This window comes from Mucor mucedo, assembly GCF_025094135.1.
Source record: "Mucor mucedo strain NRRL 3635 chromosome Unknown EV154scaffold_17, whole genome shotgun sequence".
Classification (NCBI taxonomy): Eukaryota; Fungi; Mucoromycota; class Mucoromycetes; order Mucorales; family Mucoraceae; genus Mucor; species Mucor mucedo.
In genome coordinates this window covers 161,417-184,534 of record NW_026252301.1, presented here as the reverse complement: position 1 = coordinate 184,534, position 23,118 = coordinate 161,417, and the positions used below count along the sequence as shown (strand labels likewise).

Genomic DNA, 23,118 nt, shown 5'->3' with positions numbered 1-23,118 from the left:
AGTTAATTTTGCCCCTGCTTGTTATTTTTTTTTTTTTTTCGTCCTTTTTCCCTTCTTTTAATATATATATATAAAAAAAACGATGGAATCTATTCCTTTTGAGATTGCTCATTGCTCATCAAGTGAACAGGATTATGAACCTGAACATCTCCTTGAGTCTAATGCAGGAAACAACTCAGATCCTTTCCAAAACGTCAGTCATCGTGGTTGGCAGACACAAAGGTATTATTAAAAGTCGGGCCTGATTTGAATTCAACTCAACAAAAAAAAAAAATTAGGTTTCCAGAATATCCACAGGATTTAATTTTACGATTTAAATCAGGACTTTGTCGTATCTCTAAAGTTCAGATACTATCACATCATTACAAGATTGCTTCTCGCATTGATCTTTATATTGGCATCACAAAAGAGCAAGAACATGATTCAATGTCTGTTCAGTTTACAAGACTGGGGTACGCCAAGAACAAACAAAAACCGTTACTGAATACAACAGTTCTAACGCTTCTAGGTTAGATTTGTGGGGCTTGCTAATAACGATAGATTTCAAGACCGGGAGCTCAAGTCGATCAAAATCCAGGCGGATTGTGAATACATCAGACTTGTGATTAAAGGTTGTCATGAGAACAAATTAAATATTCACAAGCAGGTAAAGAGCAAAGGGGAAAAATAAAATAGAAAGGAGAGAAGGATCTTCATCATATAACTAACATTAATTTGACAGGTTGGCCTATTAGCATTGAATATTCTTGGTCATGCCGTTTGTTTGGATGAGCTTGCGTCGGCTGAGCAATATCGTCACCAAAGTATCACAAACGAGGTAAGAGGCCCACGCGTTTTTCTTTATTTGTTGGGGAGGGGCATAATCTGACTTTTAATGATTAGGTGCAACAAAGATCGACACTACACCACGATTTTAATTTAGAACATTGGATTCAAGTGATCCAAAATGCAGAAGAAGAATCTGCTCAAGGTAAGCAGAGAAAAACAATACAGAAGACGCCCTTGTATGCAATTAGACTTATATTCCGAATTAGATGAAGACTTTAAAGAGGCAAAGATTTACAAGGAATTGGGTGATAGATTGACGGGACTTTATAAATTCTTGGTCGAATTGGAGAATGACAAACATCAAGCCGTGAGTGCAAAAGATTACGACGAAGCGGATAAAATCAAGGTAGAAAATACTACACATATTTAGTCATGATAAGTGCCTCTCTGAACGGGTAAATTCTATTTTTAGGCAGATATGGTTCAGGTCAGACAAAATGCTGAATCTCTCTTGAAACATTCCGGGATCCAAATCACGAGAGATGGCGATATTTTGCCCTTTGATACCATGAACAGTTCCTCAATTTATAACAGTGAAGAGGAAGACATGATGGAGGTAAAAAAAAAAAAAATAGAACAATACGCGCATCAAACGAGAAACTAACTCTCCACGCATTAGAATGCTATCCCTGATTTACAATCCCTTGATGTTTCTTCCCCAGAATCAAAGCTAAATCAATCTTCTTCCGCTCATCCGGATCAATTATTAGATGAAGCTATTGCTAACTGGACTAGTTTTGATGCCTTGTCTATTAATAAGAATGATGAAGGAAGTCCATCCTTGTTGTCTGCAACCATTCCTATCCAACAAACTGAGAAAAAGGTAGTGGTAGAGAAGCAAATAGTGGACCCTGAAACAATTCCAGAGCCTTTATCAGATGATGATATTGAATCTTGTGAGTTACCCATTGAGCAATTCGGTCAAGATCTGGTTGCCTGCATCATGAGTGTAAAGGTTAAATGTAGACAAATCGGGTTAAATGAATTATCCCTGTTGATTGGGCAAAAGGAGGATCAAGATTTAGAGTTTATCCAAGCATCACTCCTAATGATTGGTGAGGCGGTAACAGATTCAAGAGAATCCATCTTTAACCAAGCTATTCAAACCTGGAAAGAACTAGAAGGTAAGGGAAAAGAAGAATCCTATCATTTTTCTGTTTGAGCTAACTTTCTGTTCTAGACCAATTATTAGAACATAGTAACAGCAAAATTCTTAATTGGATTGAAAAGTTCTTCACTCGTGTACTCATTAGAACGAGTGATAATAATCCTGGAATCAAAATTACGGCTACCAAAAGTATTCTGGAACTCATTGAAACATACACATCCTTAACCCCTCTTTGCTTTAAGGAGCGTATGATCCGAAACATGAAGGATGCAAAGGCTCGTATTGATTTGATTATGGTTATTGTTAAAAAGACACTTATCCCTCGTTGGAAGACCGATGCGAGCTTTCATCGAAAGGATGTCATGACATTTATTGCTTCCTACTTGAAAAATCACCCTCATGCAGATGTTCGAAAGTCTACTTGGGATCTGTTAGTTGTAGTTGCACAACATCAGCAAGGCGCCGACTTTAAGGCTATCTGCACCTTTTTGGAAAATGACACAGTAAAACTACTTAGCCAGGTAATAACGAACGAAAGAGAGGGCGTAAAACAAGTGGCTCTAACACCTTTTTTAACGTACGAATGTAGGAATTAAAGAAGTCTGAAAAGAAAAAGACAATCATGTCCTCTACTTCTACCACTGTAAATGAATTGAGAGCTTTAGCTGTGAAATCAAATACTTCATCCAAGTCTGCAAAGAAAAACGGTATGTACGCATTTCTCACAGTCCGGCAATTCCTTTTTTAACATGATCCGAGATATCTCATAGACAAAAAACCTGCAAGTAGTACGGGCTCAACGAAAAAGGTAATATACGTGCCATTACGCATTCACAACAATAAATATTTACATTGTTTATGTATTAGGCTGCTGCAAAGGCACCAAAAATTATTGAGGAAGAGGACGAAGAAAAAACGTAAGTTTTTTTTAAAAAAAACGTGGCTTTGTTTGTCGATGTTGATCAATTATATAGAAACGTGTGCATCTTTTGTGATGAAGAAGATGCTGATTTCAACGAAGATACTCTTATATCACATTACTATAACGACTGTCCCGTACTGACAAACTGTCCCATGTGTCAAATTGTAAGTCAACCTAGTTCTTTTAAAACTCGAGATTATTAAACATTCAAGTAGGTTGTAGAAGTATCTACCATGAGAGATCATTTGAGAAAAGATTGTGAACGCAAGCATCTAGTTAAGCCATGCACTCACTGCCGAGAATCGATTCCTGTAGAACAATGGTTACAACATACCCAAAAAAAGACGTGTACAGGTTAGTTTCGGGAGTAACGATGGAAATGAGAGAAGAAAAAGTAACTGACACAAGGAATTTTAGCTACATCGCCACAACAGTATCGTTGTCCATATTGTCAAAAAGATATGAGCAAAGCTAACGAAACTGACTGGAAATCTCATTTGGTGTCAACATGTACCAAAAACCCACGCATGCCCAAATAATCGAATATTTGAATTTATTTATTTATTATTATACCACTTTATATCATCACAGTTGGTTTATCCATCACTAAATTATTCCTCTAGATAAGGTTTTTAGAATGCATAAAATCACAACAATAAACAAAATTTTACTTACTGGAGATCGATTCGACTTGTTGTTCTTTGATCTGGCTCTTGCCAATTCAACAATTTGAGCGTCAATTCTACTTTGAAGACAAGAACTAAAATCATAATAACCTCCTGTTGTGTCAGATGTCGTCGTTTCCAGCTGGTATTGTTTCAATGACGACGGACTATTATTATTATCACTGTGATGAGTAACCAATGGTGGCTTTGTAGTATTTTCAATTAATTGTACCGAGGTAGCCTTTGTCATCTGCAGTACATTGCGTTCCTTTTCGCTAAATTGGATGTGATCTTCTTTGCATGGCTGGATAATCATGGATGCAGAGGCCTCAATTGTTTCTTGGCTGTTGAGTAAAGAAATTGAACGCCGGGGTATAATTTGTTGATCACTCATACTATTGCCGATCCGTGAAGTGGTTACTTTAGGACTGTAATAAGCTGACGAGGTATGTAGAGGAAGTTTTTGGAGTGCATCTGTGATTTGAGCCATGGTTGCCATAAAATCAGTTTCGCTCACGATGCTTCCTGGCTTATTCATACTAGAGTTTTCTGTAAACTATAGTCAATGGATGTTAGTTTTCTTTTTTTTCTTTTTTTTTTTGTCTTTGTATCTATAATCTTACCTCGTCCATGACAGGGCTTCCGTTTCCTGAAAATGGGAGTGTTAATACGAGGAATATTTAAAGCTGTTTAATGCTTTTCTTACCGACATGATATGTATGCTAATAGACAAAGGAAAAAAGAAGAGTATTAATACGAGGTTCACTTTCAAACCAGCCAATGTGATAATACTTGCTCTAAAATCCGTGGGCACACCAATTTTCGTTTTGTCTATTCTTACCGCATGACGACGAAAGGATTTATGACTTTTTTTAGGATGAATCGAAATATCGGCACAACTCACTTTAGATAGACTACTTCCCATATTGATATATGAAATATGAAAAGGGGTAAAGAGAGAAAGAAAAGGAAAAGAAAATTGAAAATATATCTTTCTTCGGAAATTTATTTTTATTTTTCACTCTGACTTTTCCGTCTTTTCATTTAAATCCTGAACTGCCTTTGCTTGTTTTGCCCACTTACTGCTATAAGAGCCATAGACTAAACCTGAAGTTAATAAAACAACACTCCATGCTTCAGCCTCTTGTGACTTCAAAAGGGGTAAACTTAAATATTCAACAAACGCAGGAGTTGTGGCGCCAATATAAAACAATGAAGTAGCAAAGGAAATCTTCATATCAATACTAGCAACATGTAAAAGTCTTGGGGTAGAGAATGACCAGTTGGATTGATTTAAGCGAAAAGCATCTATAGAAAGAAAGAAATAAGTTTTTTTTTTATATATATTTTACACGAAAATATAAAAATAACTTACCGATCCATAAACCGCCACCACAGCCAGCTAAAGTGCCGCACAACACTTTGGCTACGAATTTATCTGCTCCGAGAGCTGGGTTTGAATCGACACCTTCAATTCCAACCTGGATCATGGCCAAAGTACGCAAAACACTATCGGACAAAGTAAAAACATGTTCAACAACGGGTATCGTAAATAAGAAATCAACCAGCTGATAAACGTATGGGTTGGAAAACATGGCGAGATAGGTGGTACTAAAAACGTGATGCATGATAAATAACCCATTTCTCTCCTGTTATCTCACTTTTTTTTTCGTTAACTCACCAGTGAATACCCCAAAACTGGTTACTCTTAAGAATACCAATAGGCTCACCTCTCAATACTGCAACCGTACATCCACCACCAGTAGCCATTACTAACGTCGCCAACAATCCTTGGTACCAGCCCACTTGACTGTGTGAGACGCCTAAAGCAGATCGATAAGAGTAATGGATCAATACAGCAAACAACACGTCGAGTACAGGTAAAGAAACACTTGTAAAGGGTATATCCACGCTCATGTTGGCCAGCCCAAACACGAGTTGGACCACTTGATCATTTAAAGTTGCAGACATGATAGAAAGAATAAAAGAAAATGAAAAAATGGAACTGACTTTTTTGGGATTATTTATTTATAAGCTTTGGCCAATCAAATACCCTTGTTTTCCTTACAGCATGGTGGGAACTATTTAGCACTTGAAAACCGAGCTAACAGATTCTCTTACTCTTTTCAATAAACAAAAACATGTCTAATATTCTTATCTTATCCCAAACTGATATCGATGCTCTCTTGTCACAAGGTGACCCCAGAGTTGCAAACGAAATTATTGACTTGATGCAAACGACATTTGTAAAGTTCACTCAAGGTCATGACGATGAAGAAAAGGCTTTGCAGGCACAGTCTCCTCAACGTATCGGTATTTCTACCGACTCTCATAAAGTCTTGTTTATGCCTTCTCGTTTAGATACTACTACATCCATCAAGATCGTTAGTGTCCCTACAAAGGAAGGTCTCAGCGGTTTGCCCGCTACTATTCTTGTTTTGGATGAAAGCACAGGTTGTGTCCAAGCTGTCATGAACGCAGGCGCTTTGACAGCCGTTCGTACTGCCGCAGGTAAAAATCACAAATCAAGTATTCCTTTTTTTCGTTTCTAAATCAAACTGTAGGTTCTGGTTTGGCTACACGTCTTTATGCTAATCCCGAATCCAAAAACCTTGTTGTCTTTGGAGCAGGTGCTCAAGGCCGTTCTCATGTTGATATGATGATTGCTGTTCGTCCTAGCTTAGAAAGAATCTCTATCTGGAACAGAGGTGAAAAGCGTAGACTCGAGCTCATTAAAGAGCTCCAAAAGGCCTATCCTACTCGTACCTTTGTATCTGCTAATGAGGAATTGGAGAATGAAGTTCAAAATGCTGATATCGTATGTACCTGCACAAATGCCACTGAGCCAGTTCTCTTTGGAAAGTGGTTAAAGTCCGGTGTCCATTTGAACTGTGTTGGTTCCTACAGAATGGATATGCATGAAGTTGATGCTGAGACTGTCAAGAGAGCAGAAACTATTGTAGTTGATTCCGTAGGTGCTTGTGCTCATGAAGCTGGTGAACTCGTTAAATCTTCCAAGTCTGAAGATTGGATTGAAATGGGTAATCTTTTCTTAGACAATGTCAAACCTGATGTCACAAAAATCTCCCTTTTCAAGAGCGTCGGTATTAGTGTCCAAGACAGCGCAATTTCTGGCTTAATGGTGGAACTCGCCAAGAAGCAAAACCTGGGAACAACCGTCCCATATTAATAAAATATGGGAGAAGAAAAAAAAGTTTACAAGATACAAAAATTATTTATTACAAAAAAAAAGTATTTTTAAACACTAGTTAAACCAAAAAGAAATCTAATGAAAAAATAAAAATATTAATATTTAGAACAAATGGTAAAAAATATGTATTTTTGTTTTTGTAAAGATTTGTTTTTTTTATCAGCGAATATGGTTAACATCGTGTATACCTTCGTAGGGTAAGTCTCAGTGCTTGACTCTATATTCTCAATCTCATCCCCAAAAAAAAACAAATCCCACAGAAAAACTTTTTGAAAATGATTACTTTACCTTTTAAGCTCTAATGTAGGGAAAAAAGAATTTGTGCATGGGGATGCAGTTTTTATAACTTTGGAGAAAAAAAATTTATTCAAATAAATAGTCCCATAAAATCAGTCACCACGATACAACGCGGTTTCAAATAATTTATTAAACTAGCGGCTGTAAGCACAAAAAATGGTTTTGTTTTATTAATTTAATTTATATATGTTGATATGAGGGAGGTAATGAGTGAGAAAGAAGATTATTGCTGCTTGTTTTTACGGCTAAAAGGGGCTTTTAATATATCCAAAAGGTTGTGCAGACCAAGTGCATAAGCCCAACTTGGAGCAGCAATGGGCTCCAATTTGGCGGAAGAACTGGTGGACTCTTCCTCTACAACCGTCACTGTGATTTTCTCTTGCACTACGTCTTCTTGAACTTTCTCTTCATGTATTGTTGTAATAACTGTTTCTATTTTGGTAGTGGTCACTTCTATTTTGCTTTCTTTCATTTCTAATGAATTCACCAAAGTTTCGTCCTCATCGATCATCATATCGCTAAAAAAAGAAATTTTAATGCACATTGCAAGCACATATTTGGCTACACACTCACTTTTCTAAAAGTTTATCTTTTGCCATATCATGAGAAACATTATATTCATCTTGTTTATCTGATGAACTCGCTTTGTAACGCTGTTATTAAAAGAAATATAATCAATGATAAGTGCTACTTTTTGTGTCACACTGGCAGACTTACGATGGATGTGCTACCCTTTCTCTTTGAGATTGTTTCTAAGACTTGATTAAGGATTTCACTGTCATCTTTCAGCTCTAAATTTATTGCTATTTTTTTTAACAGAGAAATTAGTCTACAGCTATCTAATGTTTGAATCAAGGTGGGTTATACTATTTTACCTTCCTCGAGGAGTTTACTACCGGTATGAATGCTCAAGATACAAGCATCATCCATACAGATTTCAAGCGCACGAATGACTCCCTTTTAAAAGTTTAATTAAAATGCAATAGAGTAAATATCTGTATAAACTAACCAAGGCATACACATGGTCCAAATTTTGGTCTTGATGAAGAACAACTTTCTCTGTGCAATTGCGGGCATCATTCAGACCATAATAAACACTGAAAGCAGCAGAAAAGATTCCGTTCTCCTCTTTTAGTGTGGCACCGATCCAAACAGCTGATTTATTCTAGTAATGTGCATTAGAAAACAAATAATTATATTACAATTTTGAATGATTACAGATGGTGTGTTGGCAACGGATCTTTTGGCTGTAGATAGGCATTAGTTTATACTTAAAACTTAAGGTACAAAAGAGAATAGACAGGACCTACCTCTAGATTTTTTAATAACGGGCTGGCTATCAACATCTTTCATATTAGCTCTCTTTCTCTTTTGGGGAGCATGTTCTAAAGGTTCAAATGAAGGTAAAGATTCGTTTTGGAAGGAAACGGTTGACATATTTGCAGGGAAAGGATAAAAAGTGATGGGGGAAAGAAAGGGAAAAAATACATTTCGAAGGATGGGGTCACAAATGAAGTTTCTCTTGCCCCCTTTTTTAAAAAAATATGTAACATATTAGTTGACTTATGCAACAGGACTAAATGTGACACAGTGTCACCTTTTGGTTAATTATGGTGCTGGTACATCACTTTACTAGATGTACGACTGGGAAGTTTCATTTAAACACGTTATATTTTAGTATGGTCAGCTATGGTCCCCATATTGTAGAATATCTTCATCTTTTAGTGGAATTTGGAAATGAGTAACAGCCAATAGCAAGCTACTACGTTGGTTAAAGAATCTTGATGCTTTAGAAAAAAAAATTAAAACATGAACAAGCAATGGTAAGTCGAAGTTTTCCAAACAATTCCCATTGATGTGTGAGTATCCGGTAATTACCTGGTATGACAAAAAATTAGAAAGGGTTACAGAATTAAGAGTATTACCTTTTCGATTATTAAACCTATATAAAATGTATTATACGGCATGATGCTAAAACTATATTTTTGGACACCCGAAATAAAGGACTAAACTTACGGTCCGCAAAAAAAAGTAGAGTCAAAATGGCAAAAGTCAAACCAAATGAGTTATGATAATAAATTCAATAAATAAAGCTTTTTTCTTTTAATTTATAAAAAAAAAAAGTAAAAACAAGGAATGCTTATTCGGTGGTTCTCTTGAATTCGTAAACCTTCTCATCACCTGTGAAAGGAACGCCTAATTCAATAAGCTTCTTGAAAGCAGCTGCAAAATCCTTGAAAAATACGTCTTGATCTTTGGCATATAAATCGTAGTACTTCTTGAATCCCTTATCATTATACATGGAGAGTTCAATAGGCAGCATCATTACAACAGTATTGTCTTTATCGACCCATTGCCATTGACCGCTTTCCAAATTCTTCTTAATCCATGTACGGTTAGCTAAAGCCTTGTAGTATTCGTTGCTAAAGAAAGTAGGAGCCTCTTGCCATGGTCCATCAAATCCACTACGATCAAGATGACAGCGGCCTAAAGTATGACCACCAATTAAAGCAACGATTTCACGATCGTTGATACCCTATTATTCAAAATATATTTAGCAACGTGTCCGAGACTAGAGTATGTTTGTGTAACATATACCATTCTATGAAAGACATCACGAGCATGGTCCTCTTTTTTTGTGGCGTCAGGAAGACGACCATCTGGTGTGCATTTAGAAGCCTCTAAAGCATCTTGACGACCAGCTCTCCAAGGGATAGTAGGACCGCCCAATTCTTGAACAGCACAAACACCTGCCAAGGTCCAAAGATCACCATAACTGATTTCAGGGTATTTCTGGTGGATCTTCTCCAATAAATCACGGGCAATATCCAAACCATTATTTGCGCTGTGAGTGGCTTCAGGCTTAAATCCTAAATCACATGTTTAGTTATCCATACAATTCATAAAAATGAGGCTTCTTCACTTACTCATGGTAGCACCATTACTTCCGCCAGTTTGAGTTTCCTTATCATAGGTGCCAGAACAATGCCATGCAAGACGAAACAATACGGGGCCATAGGATCCATCATCGTACCTAAAATGATGTCAAAAAAAAATTAAACAAACATCCCTTAAAACGGAACTTTTTATTCCCACAATTGTGTGAAAAAAAAAAGGACGCGACAACAGCACAAAAGAGACTTACTCTGGGTCCTCATCAAGCATTTCTGCTATATCATTATACACCTTTTGGTAATCAATGTTTTTCTTTTCTGTCTTTGCAGCAGGGGCAGTCTTACTCTTAGTCTCAGTTTCCGTGACTGGGGCAGTCTTCGTCTTGAAAGACTGAGTAGAATTATAATAGTATCCTGCAGCTCCACCGAGACCAAGCAAGGCTGTTATAAAGGAATGGTTAAAAGAATATTACACTTCACATATTTATGCTTACTTAAAAGTTTAAGGCCTCCAGCTCCTCCTTTTCTGGGACGATCGGAAGAATAAGCACGGTTTTGCATAATTGAGAGGCGAACACCGCCAACACGACTAGTAGCACCGACGATGGAGCTATTAGCAGCCAAAGAACGATTGCCAATACGGGCCTTAATAAGGGATGAGCGAAGATTGTTCATTATTGTAAGAATGGGTGAAGAGAAAAAGAAAAGGGAAAATGGTTGCGAAAATGAAAATGTGTTTTTTATAGGGACATCCAAATTACTTTGGCCAATAATATGGCTGCTGACTAAAGAGAAATTTTAAACAAATTCTGAGTTTTTGTCATACCATGACAGTTGAGTGAAACCTTTTCATAGCCTATTGTTCATCGGTTCGTAATTTTTAGTAAGCAATAGCTTATTTTCGTTACAGAGATAAGATATTTGGATAGATGAAGGGGAGCGGTTTTTCTTACAAAGTAATACGAAGCAAGAGTCACTTTTTTATATATCCAGCTAAAAGAGAATTCAAGCTGAGAGGGAGAAAAAGCGTTTATTTAGGTCTGATTTTGTGATATATTTACAACATAACTTTGGCTGATCATTGATCTTTTATTAGTGAATCAGTACTCCAATAACAGAGTGTGGCTTGCGCATACGTCTGTAACGTTTATAATTATTACAAAAGGATATATATTTTGTGCTTGTGAAAATTAGATAATTGATCAATTCTTTAGGGAATAGGCTGTCTAAAACTAAATCATTTCTTGTTAAGGAATCACCAATTTTGAGAATTATCGATTTTGACAGTACACACCAACTGAGTCTCCTCAACTTATATAGTAAGGTGCCCTCATCTGAATGTAAACTTTATTTTTAAAATCTTTCGTCCAATAAAATAGCCAGCCCACCAAATCTTCTTAGCTCAATTTGTAGATAGTCTCTTCTGGGAAACAATTATGCTTTTAAAATCATTTCATCCAATGAAATAACGAAAAAAAAAAAAAAAAAAAAAAAAACTTCTAAGTAAAAATTAACATGGCGAAATTAACATGTACATGAACATGATTTTTTATTAAGACAAATTTTATAAATTTTTAACTTTATGAGACAATGCCCACCAGAAGGTGCCAAACTTGCTGGTGTTGATTAAGTTGAAACGAGGGTTCATCTTTCTTGAAAAATCAAGCATCTCCACGAACTGACACTCTGTTTCTCTGTATGTCGACTTCGTCCGCAACAGCTTTTCAACAACAAGATTTCCTCCATTGTCTTTGTTACAAACGTAATAAACGCAGGAGTTTAAACCGTCGGACTGGCTTAGAAGTTCAAATCTTGTCACAGGTCCACGTTCACACCAAAGAGCGTATTCAACGATGGTGGGAGCACCAGTCAACGCATCGATTTTGACGACTTCACCGATAAAGAGGTTGTTTCCGTTTTGAAAAATTCCGGTTGAGCCAACTTTCATGGTCTTGTCATCATCGTCATTATCAACAAAGTCTCTAATAGTAGACTTGAAGGACACAGCAACCTCGAGGACTTTGTTTGAAGCTTTAACTGGATAATCCTGGCCTGCCACCAACCAAGAACCACCAGTCAATACATGTCGAGCCATCAACCTCTTTGCAAAAGCAACAGCGGCATCTCTTGAAGGATTATGTCTGTTGGTACGAAACAGACACTCTCGAATGAATTTATTAAATTGCTCACCCTTCTCAGTTTCATAAAAGATTGGGGATCCAAATCGATAAATATCATCAACAAGATGATGCATGATGTGCATTTTACTGGAGTTATAAACGGAGCCACCCCTTCTGTTAGGATACTTTCGCTTCATGTAAGCATCATGCTCCATCACCGAGACACGAAGATCATTGTAAGTGAACTCCACATACTTCAGGTACGAATCAGACTTATGCTTGATTTTGCTGATATAAGAAAGCGAAGCTAACTTGCCCAAATTTTCAAAGCAGGTCTTGATCAAGAGAACACCGTCATCACGTCGAATTTCACCAGAACAGATCAATTGATTCAACAGAATTGGTACTTGCTGAACGAGGATTTTGTAATCCCTACCTAAGAAAGATCCATGAAGACGCAATGATGAACGCAGCTTTCGGGTAAACCCTTTGCTAACGTAACCATGCAATCTTGTTTCGAGGATACTTTTCTCAGTTGGATTCAGATGGTCTTGCAACAATGTTTTTACCAAGGCTTTGCCGACACCAAGCATTATCGTATGAAGGAGCTCGATTGGACAATCCAACATCGTATCGAACGATTGAAGGTCTACCAGAGCCTGACCACCAACAAGTTTGTAACCAGTATCGACATTTACCAACAAAGTCTTGTCACCGCCAGAAGCCAAATATCGCGCGTACATATCTGCAACCACTTTTTCAGAGCGAGGGTCACAACGATAATCACTGCCATCAAGTCGAGCTGGGGTTTTTAATTCCCAAACACACTTTCGGCATGGCATCTTTGAAATGGCACCGCGACTAGAGGCAAGCTCCGAATGACGCGCATTATCAGCAGTGATAAATTGCAACGGAGCAACGACAACGACAGCCTCACCACCAGGCAAAAACATCTCCACACCTTTCTCCAACAACAAAAGATCTTCAACAATAGCAGGAAGCATTTGCATTGCTGACAGCAAATGATCTGTACAGATGAAGGCTGTATTCTCAAGTGCATGTCGTTCAGCAAGAGGCAAAGCGGCGGGTACCATAATCCAACTATCAAACTTGTTGTGTTTCTTGGTTCGATTTCCACTCATATCATCAGTAAAGAAATTCAGGGGAATAACCTTAACGGGCTTGAATTTACGAGCAGAAGAAGGAGAGGGGCGCTTCAAAGGATTTGGCATTTTCAATCTACTAATAATGGTACTAGAAGCTCTAAGGAGATTAGAGTCATCCAGCACATTACGTTCGAAATCCAATGACAAAGTTTCCGGGCGATCACACAAAATGCTTGAAATGAGATTCACTTCGACAGAAACTTTCCTGGGCATGTTGTGGAGGTATAACCTACCATCAACGGGAAGAACTTGGTAACCTTCAGCCATAACGATTGAATGATTCAAGGTATAAAACCTCTCCACAATCACAAAAGTTTGACCTGTTTTGATCAGATCACCAACCCAGATATCCTTTGGGATGTTGTTGATTATGACAGAGACCATTGGATGTTGAAACATCTTGTGGGTACGCCATTTGTTCGACTGGTAACTATCGACAAGCTCGCCCTCTGTATGATCAGGAAGTTTTGATAAATGATCAGTGACAGAAGGGTTTGCAACCAACAACTTCAAGACTTCGGAGGGAGGATTCATATAGAACGGGAGATCTTCTTCGACTTCTTGACCATTCACCTTTTTCTGAACCTTGACGTAGTGCTTCGTCTGTCTGAGCAAGGGAATCTGGTTTCTTGTTCTTCTTGAATCATCAAAGTTGAATATGAGATCAGCTGCAGGTACTTTGGCTTCGGGATAGGCAACCTTGGCTTCAGTGACGTCCTTGACAAGCTTCACAATATCTTTCATCAAACTTTGAGATATGTCACCCCCAGACCGATAATAGAATTGATACATCAATTGATGTATCTTATCCCTGAAAGGAAAAAACTCGCCGTTGACAACTATGGGTGTTTGATCCTCGATTTCGTCGACTACAGCTTCCGGTTCATCAACAATGGATTCAGTGAATTCAATGTCTTCATCAAAAGGTTCATCTTCGTCCTCGTCGTCTTCCTCGTCACTGTAATCTTGGCATTCAGATTCGTCCTCTTGATGAAACACCATACGATCCAGACTGATGCGAGTAGATCTAATCGACTCAGGTAATGCAGTAACTTCTGGTCCATTCACTCGCCTGAAGGCCGTGTTGCTTGGGGTAATGGGTGCCTTAAAAGTGAAGGCTTCGGTAATTTTATGTGATTTTTTATGACGTGTAAGGGCGCTTGGATGCCGGAAGCGCTTGCCACATTCATTGAAATCGCAACGATAGGGGTTTTCGGTTTCGTTGGTTTGTTCAGGTTGAGTATTCATAATTCAGGAAGTAAAAGAGATAGAGATATAGTTTTTTTTTTTTTTGACTTAGAGGTTTTTTATATGCAAAGGTTTAGACCAGAATTTTGAACTACAGCTATTTCCAGCAGGTTCTTTTTCTTTTAGCTTCTTTTTTTTTCTTCATGTCTTTCTTTCCGTTTCTTTAACTTTTTAACTTGGTAAGTTATTTTCTCTTATTCCCTTTATAAACGCTAAAGCTATCTATCTTATAGTTTTTCACTTTTATGCTCAATAGTACACTCATAACTGACCCATCTATGTGGAAGGTATATTGCTAGCACTTTTTTTTTTGTTCAAATGAAGACTAAAAAAATTTTTTATAACAGATTTAACGCGTAATGAAGTGAGGTAAGTCTATTGCTTTTCGTGTACAAACAACATGCATTAACGTTCATACTTCTTTAGTCAAATACGGATTACTCTGAACGGCACAAGAAATAAGGTAAAGTGATTTTTATTCAACTATTCCAGTATCATTTACTAACTATTTTTTTATAGGTTTGTTGTACGCATCTGGCTATACATGCTCTATAGAACAATGCATACTGTCTTACAGTCTTCTGGGAGTAGTGGATTAAATTTATGCATTTTTTACACCATCCTGAAGGGATTTCCAATGGCTGGCAAGGCTGTATGGCATCCAAGCCATCCATTATTTTTTTTTAAATAAAATCTACATTTTAAGCCTATAATTCTATCCAATCAAAATAATTATTTTTAAACAATTTGAACCATTTTTATTTTGGCAAAAACGGTTCCACCGAAATACAAAAAATTCTATAACCCGACAATGTCCATATTAAGATTAACCAAAAAAATTGAGCTTTGAACGTCCGAAAAACTCTATGGGTGTGTACTCAAATTTATTTTATAATGAGTTTTCTTTCTGATCTCATATTTTACCCCTCTCTTTCGACTTTCAACGTTTTTTTTTTTTTTTTTTTTTTCATGTCAGTCAATAAGAACACAGATATACTAACTCTTGGACAAGCATCGTGTCTTGTCTTATCAATGCCACCAAATGAGAAAAATCGTAGGAAGGCTAAGCAGATAATATCAAAGTCTTCTTTTGACGTTACCTTTTTAAAAAATGCCGATCCAATGATTCCCGTAGCTATTGGGAAAGTTACTAAACAGTTGAACCCCTTCCTTTATTGCTCGTATCCTGAAACACCACCATTTTCGGATGAAGAAACGGGTAATTTGACTACAGTATATACTTTCAAAGAGAACTAACTTTCCGAAGATCTATTGGACACTTCTAGTGAAGAATACGACGACGATGATGATGCTTCCGTCATTGTAAAACCCAAGAAAAATTTCAAGAAAAGTAAAAAAAAAAAAAAAAAAAAAAAATGGCTGCTATAATCAAAATAAAATATCTAACGACTAATACCATACTGTACAGTCGAATCGAATACGAAAGTATTGAAATTTTCAAAAGAAATTTTTCTTTTAAACAACCCTCAAAGCCCCCATTACGATTACTTGTTCCTAACCTCAGATGTTCAATATGCTATTATAAAGGAACACTTTGATGTTGAAAACTTGAGTCAAAGGGCGTATGCTTCATTATTATCCAAGTCCGACATCATCAGTTACACGACAACATGGAAAGGTGCTAAAGGTAGATGGGTCTACGTGATGAAAAAACAATATCGAGGTATTTTTGATCAATGTAATTGATATTTGGGTAGTAGACTAACCGTGTATTCGTATATGAACTCAAATAGATCTTCTATAATCATATTCAACTTGACAACCTTAATAAAATTTCTCATGTGGCGCACTTCAGCAAATATGCGCATTATTAAGCTTACTACAAATGGAAACTCATTAACGGAAAGTATCCGTCTGTCTCAATAATCAATGCGCGTTTTAGAAAGAGGATTATAATAATCCATATGGTACAACTAATCATATGACATTTATAAAGATTGATAAATCAACATGATAAAAAGTACAAAACAGTTAATGAGTATGTATTTTGTTTCTAACGTCGCACTAGCTGTTGTTACCATAAAGCAGATCCATAATCCGATAATCTAAGCAAAATGTAAATTGCAGAGTGTAAAAATAACAAGCACACCTCAGTTGAAAGTATGTTCGATTTTTTTTTTGAATTTGTGGAACAACTCAAATATGGAAAGAGGACCATCTTCATATCATACACCAGTATATTGAACAAAGTATATAGTAATTTTCCAATGATAACACTGTCTGCTCTTCTAATGTTGTTATATACCAGTTGCACGTTTGAGATAACGTTTCATTTATCTAAGTACTATATCTTATTAATTTTAGTATTATGCTATGATATATGTCGATCCTAGTTTTTCGGAATTACATTTTTACTTGAGGCTGTCTATTTAACTTATTAAACACACTCGTATAGGTATCAAATTTATATTAAAACTTGCAAATCCAATATCAGAAGAATGCAGTATTGACATCCTGCTAGTAAAGATTCATTTAATATATCAAAATACAAATCCTGCAAGAGAATATTAAATGTCGGCTTTTTCGGCTATTAAGCAATTATTAGACTTTCTATATGCTTCGTAAAGGCTTGCATAATCGATAAGATAGTGCTCTTTCGAAACAAATGGCCATCTTTTATATCTCGAGATTAATATCTTCTTTAAAAAAATTAAAATTGATCAATAATAATAACAAAGTACAAGAGAGGTTTAATGATATGGCATTTCAAAAAAGGATCCGTTTTTTTCAATTGTTTTCTGCATACTATATCAGGCAATTGCTTGGTCGCACATAAATACTATTTACACCTCTCTGATTTTTTTAACCTTTTTTATTTTGTTATTTCTGTCTCTTTCTTACTAAAATGCAACAAGAGTTATACCCAAATCAACAAGAACCACTGCGTAGATTTCAAATATGTGGATGCATGGACATGTCTTATGCCGGTCCACTTGTGTGCTTCTTGTGGATGGTAAGACCATTATATTTCATTCGTTATTTTTTGCTGACATTTTTATCTAGATTATTAACATGTATGCATGTGTGCTTTCATTTCAAGATAGAAGTCGTAAGTAGATCAACAATACTTAATTTATTTGCTATGCTGACTCATCACGTCATTAAAAAAAAATAGCGGTATACTCGCATTTAAACCATGCATCATTGGTAGTGCAGGGTGTCGTTTGTCTTTTCTTTGTAATATCAGCGCTTATATCACTTTACTCCTTTACACTGGTAACGAAATGCAATCTACTTTTGGAGCCTTCATGATACTTAAGCTACATTGTTCTCGTTTTTAGAATATGCCAAACCAATTGCGGCGATCTCATCGATCCACATGGTTCTTTGTTATTTTGTTTTTAATTGTATATTTTGTAAATATGATAATATTTGGTGTACAAAAAATCGAGTTCAAAGAATGGTGTGTATCGAAATCTCAACTTGAAACAGTGAGGACTTTGACTATAAATAATAACACTGTACATACCATTGCTGGTTTTGATGCCACTAATGTATCTGGTTTAGTATTTATCCCAACAAACAAGACAATGGATGCATACAACTGTTCCAGATTATGGGAAGATGAAATGAAATTTTCAGTAGTGATATTTGTTATTCTGTTCACTCTTTATGTAGGTGCACATAAGATATTAAGATTCGACTGTATTAACATGTGCTGTTTTAGATCCATTTCGCGTTCTGTTTCTGGTATTATACACAAGATGTTATGGGAAAGCACGAGCAGATGTACGAGGCTTTCCATAACCAACAGCAGGGCTTTATTAACAGCAATTTAATGAACAATTCCATGATGATGAATAATCCAAATATGATGATGCCTACCAACCAGCCTATGATGATGCCTACCAACCAGACCGGAATGATGCCTGCTAACCAGCCTATGATGAACAACAATCCCAGTAGCATGAAAAATAGCATAAACCCAATGTATTCCAACGAAGAAAAGCAGTATGATGATGATGGCCAAAAGAGTCTGGCTCAACTAGCAAGAGCGGCCTTTGGAAGACTCAGGTGAGCAGTTTATGCTGCTCTGTGACGTTTGTCTTTCTTTCCATTAGATTTTCTTTCCTTATTTTATACAACCCATATCTCCCCTTTTTTCTCATGACTGAAATAATAAATAATTTTAAACATGGTGTTTTTAATCAATGGTGTTAAACATGCCTGGTAAAAAGATTACTTAATGACTACATCTCGAAAAAGTAACATTGTTTTTATTCCTTAGTGCAGCTTGCATAAGAGGCCATAGAGTGAAGAAGTGTAATCACACAGATCGCCCAATGATTCCACTTGTTAAAAGAGGTCGCCAAGTCAGCCAATGCACCCATTGTCGAGATTTAAGGCAGACAAATAAATCGCATGTAAAATGTACTTGTGCCATTGCCAGTTGTAAGTTTTAAGTTATTTTTTTTCCTGCTTACTCTGGAAGCTAAATATATTTTTTTGCAGCGCCTAATCCTATCAACGGATGCCTCTGTGAAGTATTACTTACTTGTACTTGTGTTGCTGCTCACCTACAGGATGTCCAGGAGGACGGCAGTAGTGCTTATAGCTCCAGTCCTTCTACGTCGTGTTGCTCTTCTTCCCCGCAAATATCAGAAACATTAGGAACACCTGTGATTGACGCCGATTTAACGAATAATATTACTCTTTTTACCAATCAAGCAGATCAACAAATCAATTCAAGTCACAATTTCATTTCTAATAATGATGCTGATGTCTCTGAATTACTAAGCTTTTTACAAAATGATTTAGATAACTACCTCTCCCCTTCATCCCGTTACTGAAATAATAAATAGGTGGACGTTTTGTGCAAAAATAAAATTTGAAACCTGCTAAATTTCAAGTCACCATTTGAATCCAATTGTCTTATACATACGCATGATACACAAAAATTGTATAACGCTCCTGTTATAAAAAACAGACTTAGTGAATATTTGAAATCAATTCCTTTTACTTTTTTTTTGTCAATTCTAGATATAGAAAAAAAAATGCATTTAAACCAATCATATTCTTTACACGTGTCAAACACGTGATGCTTACGTAATACATTTTTGTTATTTAAAACTATATATTATTTTTTTAACTTCAAAAATCATCAAATACCGATCTTAGCTCAGTTGGTAGAGCGGGAGACTGTAGTGTATATTGTCATCTCTAGGTCACTAGTTCGACTCTGGTAGATCGGAATCTTTTTCCACATTTTTGATAAATGTGGTGTATGTAGTTAAACTGATACTTGATCTATTTTAATTTAAACATTGACTTTATCGTGAAGACAATATTTAGATTCGAAAAATAAGTGGCTCGGTGACTTTTTTAAAATAATGTCTAAAAGAATCAATTAAAAATTTGCTTCATTTGTACCTTTAATACATTATGTTGGTCTAATATGGACAGACAGCTCAAAACATTACGTGACTGAGTACTTTATCTAAATTCCAATCTTTGAGAAGGCGATAAGTTTCTTCCCAACCATAGCTTACGGGTGGCTCGATATTGCTATAAACAATTATGTTCTCTTCCAAATTAAGACTGCCTGTTACATGAGCTTTTATGCAAACAATGTTCAGGCGTTTGTTTATATTGCTGTCAAAATATGTGCTGCATTAATGTCTGTGCTGTAGAGCATTTGACTTAAAATTATCAAACTATAAAGCTTTCATGGTATAACTTCCATTACAAACCGATTTTTTTGAACAAAGGATAATTGTGGTTCATTTGAATATACGTTAGTTTTACACTTATTATAGAAAAGCCTGATCGCAATAATAACATTATATCGGTTCGACTAGCTCAGCACAGTTGAACAGTTACAGGTGATAATTTTGTTTGCAAAAGCTGGATTATTGTAACGCATGGACCACCCGCCTCACTCTTTTTGGTTCTGGGACACAAGATTTTAAACTTTGGTTTTTTTTACAGAATTCGGAGTAATTTCTCTCAATACACAGTTTCTATCAATGTTGTACCAATAGCAGTTTGCTTGAACCGCCAATAGTGGAACGTTACAGCTTTTGTAAAGTGTTACAGAGTAGGACGAATAATTTAATTTGTATTTTCATATGAATGGATTAATTAGAAAGGTACATGTAAGAAATACATAGATAGTAAGGTTAATAATATAACAAGATTAAAAGGTTGTATGGGAGTGGGGATGGATACATAGATTAGTTTTTGGGAGAAGTTCTTTTCTTTGAAGTCATTTCAAGTTCTTCAGAAGGTGACGTTGATGACTCAGGACGCAGAGAATCCCCAGTCTGATGATTCACAGATGAAGAATTGGATGCAAATGGATTCCGCAACTCGGGTCTGTCTTTCTCAGCAGTCGATTCAGTATTGTTAGTTGTAGTGGGACTAGTAGTAGCGGGTCTGGTAGTAGTGATAGTGGTTGTAGGGAGAGTAGTTGCATTCTCAGCAGGATTCGATTCTGGAGCATCAACAGAAGATGGGATTGGTATTTCAACAGTATGTTCATTAATTTCAGTTGATGACTCATTGGTCGTAGTATTAGACTGTCGAGCATTTCGATCTCTTTGCAGTGTCTCATTTCTTTCTCGACGAAGGTCAGCAGGCAAACAATCCCATTTGCAAATAGGACACATGCACGACTTCTGTGTAAGCCAGGGGTCTAATGTTATACAAAGCGCAAGTTAGAGAATATTTACATCATTCAATCCATTTATGCATTTATACCTATACATAGTACACAAAAGCCATGGGCACAAGGTAAAATACGGATATCATTTTTATCAGGTACAAAGTCTTCAAGACAAATCGCACAATTAACATTTTTCACAAGATCATCGGCATATTTAGCAATAGGTATAGAGTTGACAACTTCCACAGGAAGAGGATCCAGTCGGTTAACTCTAGTTTGCATACCAAACGCATTGGGGGTAGTGAAACCATCGAAAGCGTGGCCAGCTCTTAGTCTTCGTATTTTCCACCATCTTAGGAATATTACACCTGCATCAAAGAGATTAATATAATTCATGTGATGTTAACGGTGTTATATTACCCATTACAAAGATGCCGCCTAGAGCAATGATGTATGCTATATAGGCTCTATCACTTCCAGCGAGACCACGAGAGCTTCCGGATGTGTCGACTAAGAAAGGTGATAGGACCCAATATTTTTTTAAACTTGGATTGGTTGGGTCAAACGAATCTTTCAGTCTCTGAATAAAGAGTTCGCCATAAACAAGAGGGACAAAATAAACTGGTGTTAAGAGGGACGTAGAGGAAAACAAGTCATTATCAGACATGTTAACTACATTCCGTACATCAGGTAGCGGTGTTGAATATTCAGGAGGGTCTATGGCACCATTATTGTATACAAAAGTTCTTTCTACACTTATGTTCGTGTTATGAGTTTCGTTATCATAAATGAGCATGGCGGTAACATGTAATGAATGCGCGTCCGAAAGTTTTTTTACATTATCTAACTTGTCGCTCCATTTACAGTTTCCCCTTTTAATTAGGGCAATCTTTTGTGCAAGATCGATACCTGCTACTTGGAGACTATTATTATTGAGTGTTTGAACATACTCGAGGGTTGTGGTCGTTGAGTTACAACAATCGCCGAAGTTGAATACGACTCTCTACAACAGCACGTTAATAAGCAATTGAGATTGAAGACAATAATTTGTTTACATTGAGTAAAGTTTTCGATGAATCAACTTGTATTCCTTGAAAGTCTTGGCATGTAGCTAAGTAAGACGTAGATAAATCTATTATTCCCACATTAGTAGCGTTCATATTTGTAGCGTTCATGGTAAGCGAGCGTTCCCAGAGAACAACATTGACAGCACTAGCTGCATATAATGAGGTTATACATAGTATAGAAGACAGTAATTTAGGTCTTCTCATTTATGCTTTTCGAAGAGCAAAAAATTAAGGAAAATAAGAAAAAAGAAGAAACTTTTTGTGTCATGGAGAAACAAGGTAAAAATAAATATTAAAACGATTCCCAGCCAAAGTTATGACGAGAATTCACATTTTTGTGTACAGTGTGTTCCCATGAAATATTGAGAGGGTAATCACTCGACCGCAACAGGCGATTCTAAGCATATTTATATGTAGGGCTTAAAAATAAAATAAATGAAGGGTGGGTGGGGGATGATTTAAGAGGCAATAGTTGATTGGCCACTTTGTATCACCCCAAAAAAAACCTTTTGCCGCATAAACAATTATGTTCCTTGGGGTGGAAAATGTGCCTGTGCGATATAAGTATTATTCTGAGCTTATCATCCCCATACTTTCCTGTATTACTAAAACAAGAATATGCAAAAAATAGAAATATCATGCAATTCTAATCCAATATCAACAGTCCATGCATGCGTACCTTTTTTTTTTTTTTTTTTTTTTTTTTTAGACGACAAATAATGAAATGACGCTAAGTTTTCTTTTTTTTTTTATAGTTTTATAAGCATACTGAATTTGTTTATGGATAAGTATCATGCTGTGGGCAATTGCTTATTGTATTTGTAATATATGGCTATGTAAATGACAAACAATCGTATGACAACCCCACTTATTAGTTGATTGGATTCAGATTACAATACGCGATTGAATAACCGGTTCGCCTATACTCCAAGTTGATCGTGTAACTTTGACCGCGGTTCCTAATGGG

General features: G+C 36.4%; 9 protein-coding genes and 1 non-coding gene across 10 annotated transcripts; 6 read left to right on the top strand and 4 right to left on the bottom strand.

Annotated features, from left to right (window-relative positions):
• Positions 1-34: 34 nt before the first annotated feature.
• On the top strand, positions 35-3,431 carry EV154DRAFT_89881 (uncharacterized protein). Its single transcript, XM_051607831.1, has 15 exons — positions 35-222; positions 279-452; positions 514-646; positions 722-817; positions 883-970; positions 1,035-1,174; positions 1,241-1,384; positions 1,448-1,952; positions 2,009-2,457; positions 2,526-2,643; positions 2,707-2,744; positions 2,804-2,853; positions 2,911-3,022; positions 3,074-3,212; positions 3,276-3,431. Exons 1-15 carry the CDS (start codon positions 83-85, stop codon positions 3,395-3,397), a joined length of 2,448 nt encoding a protein of 815 aa, XP_051460824.1. The 5' UTR covers positions 35-82; the 3' UTR covers positions 3,398-3,431.
• Positions 3,432-4,860: 1,429 nt separating this feature from the next.
• EV154DRAFT_415158 (uncharacterized protein) lies at positions 4,861-5,494 on the bottom strand (the record flags this gene model as incomplete). The annotated part of the gene is made up of 2 exons (XM_051595644.1): positions 4,861-5,134; positions 5,205-5,494. 2 exons carry the CDS (start codon positions 5,492-5,494, stop codon positions 4,861-4,863), a joined length of 564 nt encoding a protein of 187 aa, XP_051460823.1.
• Positions 5,495-5,664: 170 nt separating this feature from the next.
• Positions 5,665-6,713, top strand: EV154DRAFT_560360 (uncharacterized protein; the record flags this gene model as incomplete). The annotated part of the gene is made up of 2 exons (XM_051605607.1): positions 5,665-6,034; positions 6,088-6,713. 2 exons carry the CDS (start codon positions 5,665-5,667, stop codon positions 6,711-6,713), a joined length of 996 nt encoding a protein of 331 aa, XP_051460822.1.
• Positions 6,714-7,254: 541 nt separating this feature from the next.
• EV154DRAFT_560359 (uncharacterized protein) lies at positions 7,255-8,468 on the bottom strand (the record flags this gene model as incomplete). The annotated part of the gene is made up of 7 exons (XM_051605605.1): positions 7,255-7,549; positions 7,605-7,684; positions 7,749-7,834; positions 7,907-7,988; positions 8,041-8,196; positions 8,250-8,278; positions 8,342-8,468. 7 exons carry the CDS (start codon positions 8,466-8,468, stop codon positions 7,255-7,257), a joined length of 855 nt encoding a protein of 284 aa, XP_051460821.1.
• A 703-nt stretch (positions 8,469-9,171) lies between these two features.
• On the bottom strand, positions 9,172-10,600 carry EV154DRAFT_560358 (heme peroxidase; the record flags this gene model as incomplete). Its single annotated transcript, XM_051605604.1, has 5 exons — positions 9,172-9,567; positions 9,630-9,901; positions 9,959-10,065; positions 10,177-10,366; positions 10,420-10,600. The coding sequence occupies 5 exons, from the start codon at positions 10,598-10,600 to the stop codon at positions 9,172-9,174; spliced, it is 1,146 nt and encodes a 381-aa protein (XP_051460820.1).
• Positions 10,601-15,397: 4,797 nt separating this feature from the next.
• Positions 15,398-16,327, top strand: EV154DRAFT_89782 (uncharacterized protein). Its single transcript, XM_051607830.1, has 4 exons — positions 15,398-15,678; positions 15,727-15,810; positions 15,889-16,143; positions 16,214-16,327. Exons 1-4 carry the CDS (start codon positions 15,429-15,431, stop codon positions 16,222-16,224), a joined length of 600 nt encoding a protein of 199 aa, XP_051460819.1. The 5' UTR covers positions 15,398-15,428; the 3' UTR covers positions 16,225-16,327.
• Positions 16,328-17,302: 975 nt separating this feature from the next.
• On the top strand, positions 17,303-18,595 carry EV154DRAFT_498613 (uncharacterized protein). Its single transcript, XM_051600379.1, has 5 exons — positions 17,303-17,433; positions 17,484-17,529; positions 17,596-17,696; positions 17,762-18,094; positions 18,148-18,595. The coding sequence occupies exons 1-5, from the start codon at positions 17,326-17,328 to the stop codon at positions 18,496-18,498; spliced, it is 939 nt and encodes a 312-aa protein (XP_051460818.1). The 5' UTR covers positions 17,303-17,325; the 3' UTR covers positions 18,499-18,595.
• On the top strand, positions 18,596-19,415 carry EV154DRAFT_498612 (copper fist DNA binding domain-containing protein). The gene is made up of 3 exons (XM_051600378.1): positions 18,596-18,650; positions 18,709-18,872; positions 18,933-19,415. The coding sequence occupies exons 1-3, from the start codon at positions 18,616-18,618 to the stop codon at positions 19,268-19,270; spliced, it is 537 nt and encodes a 178-aa protein (XP_051460817.1). The 5' UTR covers positions 18,596-18,615; the 3' UTR covers positions 19,271-19,415.
• Positions 19,416-19,588: 173 nt separating this feature from the next.
• Positions 19,589-19,672, top strand: EV154DRAFT_t25. Its single transcript has one exon. It is a non-coding gene; the product is annotated as a tRNA-Tyr (tRNA).
• An 826-nt stretch (positions 19,673-20,498) lies between these two features.
• Positions 20,499-22,563, bottom strand: EV154DRAFT_498608 (uncharacterized protein). Its single transcript, XM_051600377.1, has 4 exons — positions 22,140-22,563; positions 21,505-22,087; positions 21,180-21,452; positions 20,499-21,114 (listed from the first exon to the last, which is right to left on the bottom strand). Exons 1-4 carry the CDS (start codon positions 22,353-22,355, stop codon positions 20,654-20,656), a joined length of 1,533 nt encoding a protein of 510 aa, XP_051460816.1. The 5' UTR covers positions 22,356-22,563; the 3' UTR covers positions 20,499-20,653.
• Positions 22,564-23,118: the final 555 nt, after the last annotated feature.

What these genes read in the sequence shown, in the direction of transcription:
- EV154DRAFT_89881 (XM_051607831.1), top strand. Translation starts at nt 83, where the DNA reads ATGGAATCTATTCCTTTTGAGATTGCTCATTGCTCATCAAGTGAACAG. An exon ending in ACCAAAGTATCACAAACGAG is followed by an intron (nt 818 to 882) that starts GTAAGAGGCCCA and finishes TTTAATGATTAG; the next exon opens with GTGCAACAAAGATCGACACT. An exon ending in CCAAAAAAAGACGTGTACAG is followed by an intron (nt 3,213 to 3,275) that starts GTTAGTTTCGGG and finishes AAGGAATTTTAG; the next exon opens with CTACATCGCCACAACAGTAT.
- EV154DRAFT_89782 (XM_051607830.1), top strand. Translation starts at nt 15,429, where the DNA reads ATGTCAGTCAATAAGAACACAGATATACTAACTCTTGGACAAGCATCG. An exon ending in ATTTTCGGATGAAGAAACGG is followed by an intron (nt 15,679 to 15,726) that starts GTAATTTGACTA and finishes AACTTTCCGAAG; the next exon opens with ATCTATTGGACACTTCTAGT. An exon ending in CAAGAAAAATTTCAAGAAAA is followed by an intron (nt 15,811 to 15,888) that starts GTAAAAAAAAAA and finishes CATACTGTACAG; the next exon opens with TCGAATCGAATACGAAAGTA.
- EV154DRAFT_498613 (XM_051600379.1), top strand. Translation starts at nt 17,326, where the DNA reads ATGCAACAAGAGTTATACCCAAATCAACAAGAACCACTGCGTAGATTT. An exon ending in CACTTTACTCCTTTACACTG is followed by an intron (nt 17,697 to 17,761) that starts GTAACGAAATGC and finishes TCTCGTTTTTAG; the next exon opens with AATATGCCAAACCAATTGCG. An exon ending in TTATTCTGTTCACTCTTTAT is followed by an intron (nt 18,095 to 18,147) that starts GTAGGTGCACAT and finishes GTGCTGTTTTAG; the next exon opens with ATCCATTTCGCGTTCTGTTT.
- EV154DRAFT_498612 (XM_051600378.1), top strand. Translation starts at nt 18,616, where the DNA reads ATGGTGTTTTTAATCAATGGTGTTAAACATGCCTG. An exon ending in AATGGTGTTAAACATGCCTG is followed by an intron (nt 18,651 to 18,708) that starts GTAAAAAGATTA and finishes TTTATTCCTTAG; the next exon opens with TGCAGCTTGCATAAGAGGCC. An exon ending in TACTTGTGCCATTGCCAGTT is followed by an intron (nt 18,873 to 18,932) that starts GTAAGTTTTAAG and finishes ATTTTTTTGCAG; the next exon opens with CGCCTAATCCTATCAACGGA.
- EV154DRAFT_498608 (XM_051600377.1), bottom strand. Translation starts at nt 22,355, where the DNA reads ATGAGAAGACCTAAATTACTGTCTTCTATACTATGTATAACCTCATTA. An exon ending in CATCGAAAACTTTACTCAAT is followed by an intron (nt 22,088 to 22,139) that starts GTAAACAAATTA and finishes GTGCTGTTGTAG; the next exon opens with AGAGTCGTATTCAACTTCGG. An exon ending in AGGCGGCATCTTTGTAATGG is followed by an intron (nt 21,453 to 21,504) that starts GTAATATAACAC and finishes TCTTTGATGCAG; the next exon opens with GTGTAATATTCCTAAGATGG.